General features: G+C 35.3%; 1 protein-coding gene across 1 annotated transcript; it reads left to right on the top strand.

The window, feature by feature from the left end:
- Positions 1-9,131: 9,131 nt before the first annotated feature.
- Positions 9,132-13,087, top strand: LOC106170867 (von Willebrand factor A domain-containing protein 2). Its single transcript, XM_013550862.3, has 7 exons — positions 9,132-9,308; positions 9,592-9,792; positions 10,469-10,745; positions 11,009-11,124; positions 11,341-11,460; positions 11,734-11,925; positions 12,439-13,087. The coding sequence occupies exons 1-7, from the start codon at positions 9,191-9,193 to the stop codon at positions 12,639-12,641; spliced, it is 1,227 nt and encodes a 408-aa protein (XP_013406316.2). The 5' UTR covers positions 9,132-9,190; the 3' UTR covers positions 12,642-13,087.
- The last annotated feature ends 664 nt before the right edge of the window (positions 13,088-13,751 follow it).

Raw genomic sequence — 13,751 nt, 5'->3', positions numbered from 1 at the left:
TGTGTACATTTTACTTTTTCTTTCGGCGTGAACATATATTTCTACGATTTCATTAGTTGGTGATCACAACTGAATAGAAGTCCAGCCTAAACCTAGCAAACACTGGTATACTGCACTGTATTTTCCTATTGTTTATGTATGTATATATGTATGGATACATATGGTCTCCGGCAACCTGATATTGTTTCTATCATAAATGTACATTTATATAGTACACTAATATTCATTGTAAAAAAATACCAATACCGAAATAAATAAATAAATAAATAAATAACGCAAACGTCTTTAACAGTGAGTCGCTACTCGTAGAATGACCTCAGCACGCAGTACGTTGGCCTTGCCATGTTAAAACAAGATTAAAGGTATGTCTTTCAGTTGTGCCGCCTAAAGTGAACAGTGAGCCAGGCATACATGGGCCGGGCTCAGGGAGGGTGATGAGTCAGATCGTCATGGTGTCACGTTGTCGGCATATCAAAGGCTCTCCTGTGATGCCACGTATCGTCACCCGGGCAGATGATCATTCACATGACGACAGAACTTTGACAGAACAGCCAGAAAATAGACAAAGTCCACATGCAGTGTTTAACTCGGCTGCATGGATTCCCACTTCTTATCAACGAAAATGTTCGGGTGACAATTTTTAATTGGTCATGACTGGGTAACTGCTGTATTGTCATAGTCACAGGAGTTAGTAGGGTGGGTTAAGTTTGCCTACTGCACGCACAATGTCACGGCGCGTGCACCCCCCTCCCTAGAACTACCAGCACTATTACACGTTTAAGGTACAGAAAAAAACACTATCAGCAATTGCAAGATGATTAACGTCCATGTGATTGCTGGAAATATGATATTTGATCAATGTGTGTTCACAGATCAATTACTCAAATATCGATAAAGCGATAGATAAATTCCACAGCCAGATTTAAAAGGGTAATTTCCTTTGAGAGGAAGGGAGGGTATTTTTTTAAACAAAATACAACGCGGGGGCCGATGCCTACACGAATGCTTGGACGTAAATTGGATGCTTCTTTAGAATATATATATATATATATATATATATATATATATATTTTTTTTTTTTTTTTTTTTTTTTTTTTTTGGAATTGAGAAAATTGTTGAAAATATTTCTAGCTGGAGGTCACACTTCTTTCACCCACCTCTCATTACTGCATCCACCAGGTGCGATAACAAGGGGCAATTCAATCAAATTGAGCTTTTTACATAGGCTGCCGAAGGCCCTATCTTTTTTCAAAGTAAAATGTTCTATATGCACCGAGGTTGACAAAAAGATGAAGTCACATGGTCTCTCTATAGATATTATGGAATGTGGCGTGGGATATAAATACATGATGTACATATATATGAATGTATATATAAATGTATATATAAATCACTGATAAACGAAGGATGATAGCCGTAAATATGACACATCTGTCAGAACTATATAGAGAGAGGGGACGGGAGCGATGGGTACGAGTTAGAGGTGTCACAGAACGGAGCACCATCAGGCTCTCGCCGGGGGCGATAGTTTGCGTCGCGTTCCACCCCCGAATATCCCGAGGCCTGGTGCACCTGTCTTTAGAGATAACCTTCTCACTATAGACCGGGGCCAGGTTCACAACACAGCTTTTAACTGATTGGTGGTCTTAATGTCAAGACCAAAATTCTAGTCTAGTTTGGCCCATGAAAAATATGCAGTAGTAAATAAAACGTAATAGTGGGTTTGCTTTATGAAAAAATGGGTGAATCCTCTGACAGTAACTTAATGCTTAATGTTAATGGATTACTGCGGATTTATCTTTCTTTAAATTAGACAGAATGTTCGGATTCACAGTTAAGACCAACGTTAGGCTTTAAGTTCGTTTTTAAAAACCGTACCCAGTGCAACGTACCGTCTTTCGCCATGGCAGTCCGTTATCGCTTTCGTTACGCGTAAACTGGGAGGTGTGTGTGTGTGTGTGTGTGTGGAAGGGGGGGGGGGTAGCGGAGGCACTGCGTTTCAGACTTTCATACTGAAAACGACATGGGCATACTAATAATACACAGAAGTTCCCAAGGATCTGTGAAACGCAGGGTACAAGCATCAAAATATTTGTGAGAAGTGATGCCGCCGAGTCTATTTGTGTGTGGTTTTTGTGCCATCTTTATTGTTTTTTACTTCAATTTTTGCTGTTTTTTCGATGAGTTTTTGTCGTTAAACGATGTGTTCTTGCTCTTAAGTAGTTAGCAGATTTGGTCTGGCTTGTCAAGCCGATAACTGGTTTGTTTCTGGTTAAAAACGTTCGAGTGTGTTTCTTCTTAAGTGCACGTGCTAGCGCTCGAACACATTTATTGTGACAATTTAAACGTCTTAAATTTGTTTCAGCATATTTCAGTTGCATTGGATCCTTTAATCACCGAAGTAAACACAAAGGAGATATCAGTCTATTAACTTGGATAAATTGCAAAAAGTGTTAAAGTTAAGATTAAGTAACCTGCTTTAATGGATTTACAGAAAGGGATTCATTGACTTGCAAGACGCATCAATATATGTAAAACAAAGGGCGAACGTTGCAATCTAGGTCCTATGAAGCCATCCACTAAATGATCCCACGTTTAAGATGTAAACTATTTAAAATTTAAGAAAGTGATTAAAAAAGACTGTTTGTGAAAACAAATCTCGTTACTACAGGTAATTGTGTTTACAGAAAGAGTTTCACGATAAGACAGAAATTGTTCAGATGTAATAATCTTAGCAAATGTAATATAATTAAATGGTAGGAGAATGAACTACGAAGTTCAAGCTCATAATCCTCTTGATCGGACATCCATGGAAATATTTTATCATTTAATCTCAAGTCAAGTTAGAACTAATAAAAAGAGATAATCCTAGAGTCCAATATCTGGTGAGAGAGGGATGGCGTGGAAGGAACGGTGCACAGGTAAGGTGGATAGATAATTGAAATAGGATCTCAGGGTCTTTTTTATTATGAAAAAGATCTAAATGGCTGCCTTTTACAGGTTTCAGATTCATAGCTTTTATGGGGTAGGAAGTGAGCGTGATATAACACAGATCAAGCTCTGTTTATGTAGCAATAGTTTTGGAGGCGTGTTCTAGCGAGAATGGTGTCTGCCGGCTAAAACAAAAAATACGTCAATGTCAAATTTGCTTGTTACTACAACTGCAAATTTACTTTTCTTACTTATATTTATATTAAAAAGTTACACACACACACGCACGCACACACACACACACACACACACACACACACACACACACACAGAGAGAGAGAGAGAGAGAAAGAGGGGGGGCGAGAGAGAGAGACTAAATGTGGACAGGGACGTGGAAATAATTTTATCATCAATATGTTAATAAAGGAATCTCAGATATAACTAAAAGTTCCATTCAGAAAAAAAAAAAAAAAAAAAAAACAGTTGGGAAAAATCCATGGAGGTTTTGAGATATAAGTGCAAACCATTGACAACACTGATGCTATCAAGATGAAAGTATTTTATCCACATTCTTCTCTAAGTGACGTCTTCACTTACTAAGCAATGAAACGCTATCTCTTCCTTGTACTGCCTCGAATCTCAATCATCGAAACCCCCTCTGTTCCGTGTTGGTCATAGCGTCGCATTGTGAAGCCACGTCATACACAGTCATCGTGAAGATAAACGGTTGTGATAAGTGGAGATTACAACCCGGTGCTTGCCCCCGAAATCAATTTAGGTTCTGACAGTTGACAGGGCGTTTGACGACAGCCTCGGTGAGCGCAGATGGCGTGGCCTTTGTTTAAAAGATGGTCTGAATTGGGGAATTAACATCATGTTCCACGATAAAGAGGCCTTTCTTTGTTTTGCAAACGCTCAATTTTAGAAAAGCTCAATAGTTGCAGAAAAGACTTACATGCCGTCAAATAAGCGAAAGTGAGACCCAAAAGACGCGTTTCTTCCCTCTGTGCGTTCTGCCATTCTGTTCTTTTCAATCTTTGTTGTTTTGTATATAAGGTATATCAATATTTTTATTTCCATTTATTGTCACCTCAAATCTTATCATTAAAGCGGACATGTATAATTTTGCGGTTTAGAAAATACCACACACGGTATTTCAACACAAGTTTTTACTGTCTTTATATTTTTTTAGGGAAATTTCTCATTTTTTGCTTGCCAACCATACCTGACAAAAGTAAATAACATTTTCCTAATAGCTTTTACTTGTTTTGTATTGTACAGTAGAATAAATAGTAAAAAGAGCCCAGACGAGTGGTCACTTTCAATAAGGAAAAAAGAGCGACTAGGCGTGTGAAATCGAAAAAAAAAAGACAGTAAAAAGTAAAATGTCCTTGTCTCTTTTGCAGTTCGCGTCCAGTAGACTGTAAACGATATACACGCTTTTATACACTGTTTATTCAGTTTTGTTCATCTACGTATTATTCTGATATTTTTAAATTATAATTTAAAAATTAGAAATCATTTATATAAACTTTGTAGCATTCGGTGATAAAATTCACAAAACGAAATTGGAATGTTATCTCTATTATTTCAGATGAGAATGCACCTCAAGACTAAATATTACATTTTCAAATTAAAAAGTCTGGTGAATTAGTATTAATAAATGTACATCGTTTGTGAAGAAAACATCGTCAGTATAATTTGCTCAGATATTTTGAATTTTATTCCATAAACAACTTTCATCGGAATCCCCTGCGATCTTAAGTGCACTGCACATTTTATTAATCTCATTCTAAAGGGCAAACAGAATGTAAAAATGAGGGATCTACAATCACGACAAAACTTCTGTCCTTCCGGTGGCTGGTGAATGATGAACTTATTAAGCGAAACTACTTATTTGCATATCGAGTTTGTTTTTAATATTTCAAATTTGCATGCATAATGATTTTTCTCTATAATCATGAGTCGAGATAGTTGGTTTAAATGCTACAAAAACCATTCCGTACAGTAAATCTGGCACAAAAAATTCAACCGATTTGTATTTCTTGACTGCATTTTCATTTCGTTTATCCACAAATATAATTTTTTAGCACGTAAAGCAATTTCAGTAATTTTGAAGACAATTAGATTAAATTAAGCCGATTGCAGCTACTTTGAAAAGCAACAAATTAACAGCAACCGAGTCTTTTTAGAGGTAAAATTTCGTCCCAAGAAGGTTCCAGACTCTTAAGTTCTGCACTTAAGGAGAAAGAGAAACGGTATATCTTTGTTTTCCTTTAAGTGTTACTTATTTCATTCTTGTAGAAAGCATGGCTATGCTTGATACTGTGAAGTATTTCTTCCCATAGCTGAAAAGCAGAGAAGGGCCAATTGTGCTGCGATGTCTCAACTACAGCAATCAGCAAACTGTTGTTGAGCATTAAAGCCGTTGCCAAGTTTGCAACACAGACTTAAGATAAAGATCTATTTATAGATCTTTTAAAGATAAATATTTATGTTTATGTAAAATATACAATATCGGGAATAAATTGCACTGTAAAATCGTCGTTGTGTTAACTTTAAAAGTAGTAAGAAGAAAATAAGTTCATGACTTCGTATGAACTTTGACATAAAAATTATGTCCAAGGTATGAAAAAGGGATACAGCTGAAATTTCAAAGCTACATAAAAATTGACCACTACCCCCAAAAAATAAAAGCCTACATTTGCTTGGGAAAAAATTAAAAAGTTTGTGAGTAGGATGGAAACTGCCCCTAATGACAGACATTTAAAAACTGCAAAGACAACAAGGGAATTAATACCGAACGCAGAAGGAAGACCATTAGTGATTTTTTATAAAGGCTCTGAACCAATTAGGATATTTTCTTTTCTTTTCTTTTTTTAATTTTCAAAATAAGGGTTAATTTTGCAATTATTATTTCTGTAGATTAAGGTATATATGTTCCAAGCCAGATTGGAATCCAGGCAGATTTTAAGCCACTTAGTCACATACAATTATAAATTATGAATAGATATACAATCTATGGATACGAATCTATGGATCTCTTGTATCTTGTATATGGAGGACTGCAAAACATATGTTATCTTATTAATACATAAGATCACACCCATTTTCCTAAACTGTTGTACTTGAGTCATCAGATAAGAAGCATATGTTTCTCAACTCTTTGGCGATGGCATGATGAAAATGAGCTAAAACTCTTATCATAGCTAAAATGACTTTATTAGGAATGTGATGAAAATATCTATAATTTATAACTCCTAGTATATTTTTGTAAATTGTAATTATCCTACAATTTTGCATTATTTATGCTAACGACAAACCTGTAAACGCGCCCGGAAACTGTGTTTCACCGTTAAGTTAGAATATTTTAGTAGTGACTTAAATTGCACATCTGTCCATATTATGAAGAGATCTGTGTTACTTCACATACTGATAATGCAAACATCAATTTCAGAATGGTAATGCACCAATTGTATAATTATAATTATATTATATTATATTGTGTAAGTTGATGATTACCAATGTACCAGCGAAGAAATGAATTGAAATGGAATGAATATAATTTAAATTGTCTGAGGCATGGATTTCAGTATGGCCTATGCTGATTTTAATTTAAATACGCCTGACCTGCTACAGATCAATAAACAAAAGATTAAAAAATTGAAGAAAAAGAAAGCAATATTCATCAAAAAGAAACAAAAACACGTTTTTTAATGAAAAAAGTTAATTGTTAACATGATCTGAATGATCATGGTAAGCTCAAATGAGACAAATGGAAAAATCCATCAAAAGTCCGATAATTCGCCCCACCCCGCCCCACCGATACCTGCATGGTCCAGGAGAGCTACATTTACTTACAAGTGATAAAAAAGTGTGACGAGATTTACTTTAATCAACAAAGTTTTTAAAAATATCAGAAATCAGATGGCATATCTATGCTATTAGATTTTTTTATTGGATTTTTAGATATGTAACTATCAAACAGATGTGAAATGTACCGTATTTTACGACAATGGGTTGCGTGCGAGTCAAACATAGGGTCTTGTATGTTTTGTCTATGTCCTACGCAATTAACACTTTCTAATGGTGCATAAATAATAAGTTTGAAAGGCGTTCGTCACAACATTCATTAAGGAGAACATGTATGGCTTAATGAATGCTGGTGCTCAGTTTGTCTCTGGGAAATTAGAATTATGAAATGTTAATCGTGATTGAATTTTGGGACACTTTGTTTATAGCCCGTTTGCATCTTGATTACAAGTGCCTGCCCTTGTCGCCGTCGTCGCCGTTGCGTCGCAGTTGTCGACCGATGCAATAATCTTTTTCACCTGCCGGAGCGTATTTTTGTTTAAGTCTTAAAATACATTCATGTTATGTTTGAATACTTATCACGTTCAAATCGACATAAATAAACAACATAAATCAATTCAACGCTGACATTAACACTTCGGTTATGATATATTTTAAAGTATCCCTCACGTAAAATGTATATTATTTCATTACAAATGTCCATTTTGAAGAAAAAGGTGTACACGAAGGTTTTCTCTAATATCATGTAAAGGAGAGGCGTATTGTTTTAATGCATGTATATTTGGTTGAATTAAGACTGTGACATTTGGCTGTTGACGCAGTTCTTAACAGAGTCCTTGCCTGTTCTGTGCACCGTGTCCGAGCAAGCGTATCAATAAAACAAACGGTCACAAAATATGCAAGCCATGGTCTAATCATGTAATTTCTATGTGTGTACTTTTGATTTTCCAACCGCTCAGGAGCAATATATATATTTTTTATTTTACAAGAGTCTGCGCCAAGAATAAGAATTATTCAAGCTCTGGTTCTCAGCTTGGCAAAGTTCCGTATAGTTCTATAAGACTGTTGTGATCTAGTGAGAAGTGTGTAACATAACCTATATATGAATTATCGACATTGTAAATGAACTACTGGTATGGGCTCTCTAAAAAAAAAAAAAAAAAAGAATTATTCCGAATATCTTGTGGCTTTCTGACCGACAATATTGTATAATTTCAAGATAACTTCTGTAATTGTCTGGCGAGAAGGGTGCACGCTGCTTATTAGAGACACTAATATTTAAAAAAGTCACGTACTTATAAGGGTAGAATTACTGCATACTTTAGAGATGTTTACCGTTTAAACAAGCTGTTTCTAATTTGAAGATTAAATATTTATAGCGGCATAATTTGGTAGCCTATGAGTGTATTCATTAAATTGAAGAAACAATTAATTGTGCGTTGGAGTGTTTGGTAAATTATACAACTGAACATCCGAGGATACTAAACATGTTGTCACAGCGAAAACCACTTCTTATAATATTCAGTTCGAGTTGATCTGATTCAAAGAACTTCAACGGTTCCGGTATTACGATTTTACATGTAGAACGTTTTCGCTCTAAGGCCGTCATATTTATGGCTTATTTTAATGTCAATCTTATAATTAGTAATATATTATAGCAAAAAAAAAAAAAAAAGATTGGAATAACAATTATAGAAGACTTTATAGGCAAGACAGTTCCTATACAATTCACTTTGTTTCATTAAAAGCCGTTCCTTTAGTATGTCTATATCTTCTTTGAACCAAGATTAATCTGCATTAGTTTACATATGTGAAGATATTAAGCTTGTTTTTTTTAAGTAAATATCTAGACTGATAATACCGTACTTGAGGGGACCACTACAAGTTTAGCCTGGATTGAGGCAGTAAAAACTTATTTAAATCTTTAAGACAGTATTTTAAAATGTTTTTCGTTTTAGAAGGGTCGCCAGTTGCCCGTTGCTCTTTTTGGGTTTTATTATTATTATCATATCTCTTGATAGAACGGCGACAATACAAGGAATTAAGGGGTGGAAAAACGCATAACAAATTTTTATGCTTCCAGTCCATATCGAATTTTAAATTAAAAAAAATTTGATATAAATTACAACTCCTTGTTTTGACGATGTACCTAGTGAAAAGGAAATTCACACACAATGTATGTTCATTTAACTCATTCTATCTTCTTTAAAAATGTCTATGGGATGAGTATATCAAGTTTGTGCATTAATCTGGGCTAGCCTTCTTTTAAATTTTGAATTAACTACTGTATATCCTAATGTGATCATACCACAGCGTGCTATCTGAATGGGCGTTTGTCATTCTCTTCCATAAATGTTATTGGTTATTATGTCATTACCTATTCAACTGAAGTGAAAGAAACAGTATAAATGGGGAGAACGCGCAGTAGATAGCACACATCAGAACGATGAAGATCCACTGCCTTGTTTCATACGTGTTGGTTTGTGGCGTCGTTTCGCTTTCTCTCGGAGCATCATTGTTCGAGGGGGAATTACAGCAGTTGACCAGAAGACAGGAATCCTTCGGTTAGTTTTTTTCTCATTTTCTAGTGGTAATATTCTTTATCGTACACACACACACACACACACACACACACAGAGAGAGAGAGAGAGAGAGAGAGTTTTAATCTCGAGACACTTTGATTCGTTATTGGTTATTATGATTCGTACTACACCAATCATCAGTTCAAAGATACATATATAATTGTTTTGTTGTCTGTCTAATCCCTTATTTTTAATCAAAGCCGCACTACGAATTATTCATACGAAACCATGCAGCATCCCAACGCATTTCTCTTTCTTATTTCAGATTGCATACCACCCCCGAGGGTCGAAATCGCATTCTGTTTAGACGCCTCAAAGAGCATCAAAGTTCGAGAATTTAAGGATATACTTGTTTTTATCAAGGAATTCATCACAGCATACCAAATAGGACCAGACTCGGCACAGGTTGCGCTGGCAACATTTAGCGTCAAAACAACAACCATTTTTGATCTAAATGATAACTCCGGTGAGTATTTTGACAATGCTATTACGGTAGATATGAAATTGAAAAAATTGACCACAGTACTTTCAAAATTTATTGTGCATTTACATGGACACAAATTTGTTTAAATATGAGTACATAAATGCTGCTGATGTTAAAAGGGTTATAAGCTATTTGTCAGGACTGGATACTTCTTTAGAATTTTTCAAATGTTTAATCTTCTCACACACGCAGACACACACGCATACACATACACACAAACCTGTTCGGCTATTTATTAGGGCATTATTTGGTAGGTTTCTTTCTCTGAAAAAATACCGTATATCATACTTGCATTAAATGCACAAGGGCCTGTATATTACCGCCCCTTATTTTATATTTTCAAATATGTCTTAAAAGACCCCTCATGAGTCCGAGTTTATACCAAATATTTAGCAAGTACGAATGTTTTTTATCTCCTGGGAAAAAGAAAGTTCCAGCACGAAAAAGGTTTAAATAATTCTAATGATCTCAAAATGTTTAAAAGAAAATATGATATTAGGGCCTACTAAAAATGTATTGAAAACATCACTCTGCTTATTTAACTTGGAAGTGGCTGGATTATGTCATGGATCCCGAAAAGGGCGTCATAGAATTTCATACATCAATGTCATTATCGAAAATTAGATGTTTTCTTTTTTCTTTTCCCATTCTTCCGCAGACTTGGATGGAATTATTGGTGATATCGATATATTGAGCTCGGAGAGGATCAAGGAAGTTCGAGGAGATAGAACGAACACGTCCGGGTGTTTGTACAGGTTGAAAGACGAGATATTTACGGAACAGAATGGAATGCGCGCTGGTGTGCACAAGATCGCAATCGTTGTTACTGACGGACGGCCAAACTCGGACAAAGAGTTCACAATACCGTATGCCAACGACATTAAAAATGGTGGTACCATGATCTTCGCCATAGGAATTGGACAAAAACTGAGACCGTAGGTTATTTTGTCAAATTTTGATAAATTTGAATGAGGGAGATGGTTATTTCGTTTATGATTTTCATGTCCAAAATAACGTACTTTAGGTTTAATCCTATAGGCGCATTGAACTAAAATAATATTTAACATCTCTTTCTCTCTCTCTCGTGTGCGTGTGTGTGTGTGTGTGTGTGTGTGTTCACACGCACATGTATGAAAGGAGGTAGCATTATACACATTAACTAATAATCTTCTTCAATCATTTTCACAACGCACTCCAGGGATTTCTTATATCAAATAGCGTCTGAGCCTACAGACGATCACGTCATCTTGGTAAAAAGTGCAGAACACTTGATGAGCTTAAAAACAGCCATTGCCAGGAAAATATGCAGACACGGTATGTGTAGATGTATTTTCACTAACTGCATATCCATTATATTTATTTGTTATATTTCATCGATCAAGCAATTAATTATTTTTAATTGATATGATTTTGATACACCGTTTTACAAGTGTAAAAGGTGCGATTCAGGCAATAGAAGTTGGTGGCGAGCAATAGGATTCGTACAAATCTGTGGGTACTGAAATTTATTTTTGTGTGTTTGTTTACCAGTTGAAGTCCACTGTGAGCAAGACCCGCAGGCTGTAGATCATCACCAAAAACTGGACGAGGCCGACGCCAGCCTGGCTTTGATCAGAACGCTTCTTAGCGATCTACGGGACAGCTGCGTGGGTGGGTAACAAACAGTGCGTCGTTTTAAGCGTATGAATATTTAGTAACGTATTTGACTTTCTCCAAACACAAAACTACCTCCAGGTTTGAGATGGAATTCAATAAGAGCTGTTGTCTTCTTTCACTTACTTATTTCAATTTCTCCCAAAACAATAGGGGTGAGGTAAAGTGAGTATATACATAGATATGAAAAAAAAAGACATTAAAATTTTTTTTTAACCAGCTCCATCCCATTCTATAATTTTTCCTTACTCAACTTTTGGTGTCTCCCAGAAAACAGATGTCCTGACTGTTTCACGATGAACGAAACACTTGGCACTTGCTATCGATTCGGCCATGAATTCGACAAGATGTCTTGGGCGGATGCTGACTTATTCTGCGCAGAAAACTTCGGAGCACGCTCGGCGTCCGTCACGTCTCCAGAGGAACGGGAGTTCATTCGGGCACAAACCGGAGATGATAAGAGTAAGAGATGAATTGTGTCTTTAAGAATTAAGTAGAAATTTTAAATAAAAAAAAGAAAATATGATAAGACAAACAATGTAATGTCTTAAATTTGAAAGAGAATTCGGGAACATCTAAATTATACATGTAAGAACTTCGAATTTTCTCGAACTTTATTCTTTATCCTTTATATTTATCATTTTATCTTATTTTATTTGTTGTGGACATTATCATTTTAATAATTACAAATGCACCTTTTAAACATACTTTCCTCCAAACAACAACATCAAACAAGCGCAGCACTTACATAACGTGTAAATGTTTGAAAGGGTTTCCATGAATTCCTGAAGATTATAAGCCAGTAAAAGAATACAATGTAAAATGATCTCAACTGTATGTAAATGACATTAATGCCTCGGTATATAACTATTCAGTTTCTTACATGCCAATACTATAATTTCCTTCTTAACTTTACATTAAAAGTATGTTTGTGATATATTAATATAACAAATTATATATTACTATTGAGTTTAGGTTGGTGGACAAGTGGCAACGATTTGGGAACAGCGGACAAGTTTACCTGGGCGGACAGCGGTAAACTGATGACCGAAGATGCCTCTAGCTTGGGCAAGAACGCCCCGAACCAGCGTTGCGTTAAGCTCCGGGAGAACACGCTGGAACCAGAAGCGGCACCTTGTGACGAGTTGCACCATGTCATATGTAAGACGTTGATATAACTGGAACTGGACCTTCCTTAACGCCGGATGAGACAATGACCAATGAGATATATATATTCAAACAATTATAATCAGAAGGTCTATTTGATATTGTTGGGGGTTTCATCGAAAATGAAATATGACATAGATAAAAGTATAAAGCATTGATCACAGTGACTTTTCGCAACGGAATATATATATTATTAAAACGGTAGCTAGCTTTACTTTGCGGGACAATTCATCACAGGTTTCAGTACATCTTTCTTTTGCATACCCTTGCTTATATCTTAAATACATGTTTAACATTTTGCCTTTTACAGTTTTTTATTTACGAAATTGGAAATTAAAAAGAGGGGGAATCAACACATTGCTGTTTTTGTTTACTATTTTTAAAAGTGCTTTAAGATCTTAAAGAAAAAAAAGGCAATTTTTCTCTTTTTCCTCAAGTCATATAACACAATACTACATGTACAATAAAAATACTAATTCCTCTGAGGTAGTATACACAAAGGGGTAACTTTTTCTTTCGACATCTCACCCCAAATTAGATTTTGAAAAATCTCTTGTGCACCTAATTATAATTGTTAATAATGAATAGAAATAAAAGAATCTGCAAGATAGTCTAATTTGGAAAATGAATGACAAAAGGCATTTGAAAAGAATATATCTTTTTGAAAAGCGTTATGAAATATAAATCAAATAATTATGCTTTAGATTCCAGATTTATCGTCCACATATGAATTGCTGCAAGAATTAAATAGCGAGTATTTTATACTCTGACTACAGCACTCTTTACTATCAAACAAGTTGAAATCAGACTCATACAAAACAGATGATTAATCAAATTTAATATACTGGCTACGGAGGTGAAAATAGTATTCAAAAAATGAAATTTGCAAATGAAGCAGACTAAATACACAGTATAATGTCTTAAATGACTCAATTATTTCTGTTTTTGTAAAGCGGTAAATGGAGGTGGATCTTACAGAGTATTTTAAAGGGTATCTTAAACTGCCCACCCACATTTCAAGGAACTTAAGTCTTTACAAAAACTTTATGGACTTTTGAATGGGATAATCAATACTGATGCATGTTTATTGGGGAGACCCGGACTAGTTGGACCCGTATTCA

Source organism: Lingula anatina, chromosome 2 (assembly GCF_051362555.1).
Source record: "Lingula anatina isolate TDL-2025a chromosome 2, LinAna3.0, whole genome shotgun sequence".
Lineage (NCBI taxonomy): Eukaryota > Metazoa > Brachiopoda > Lingulata > Lingulida > Lingulidae > Lingula > Lingula anatina.
This window is presented reverse-complemented; position numbering and strand designations above follow the sequence as displayed.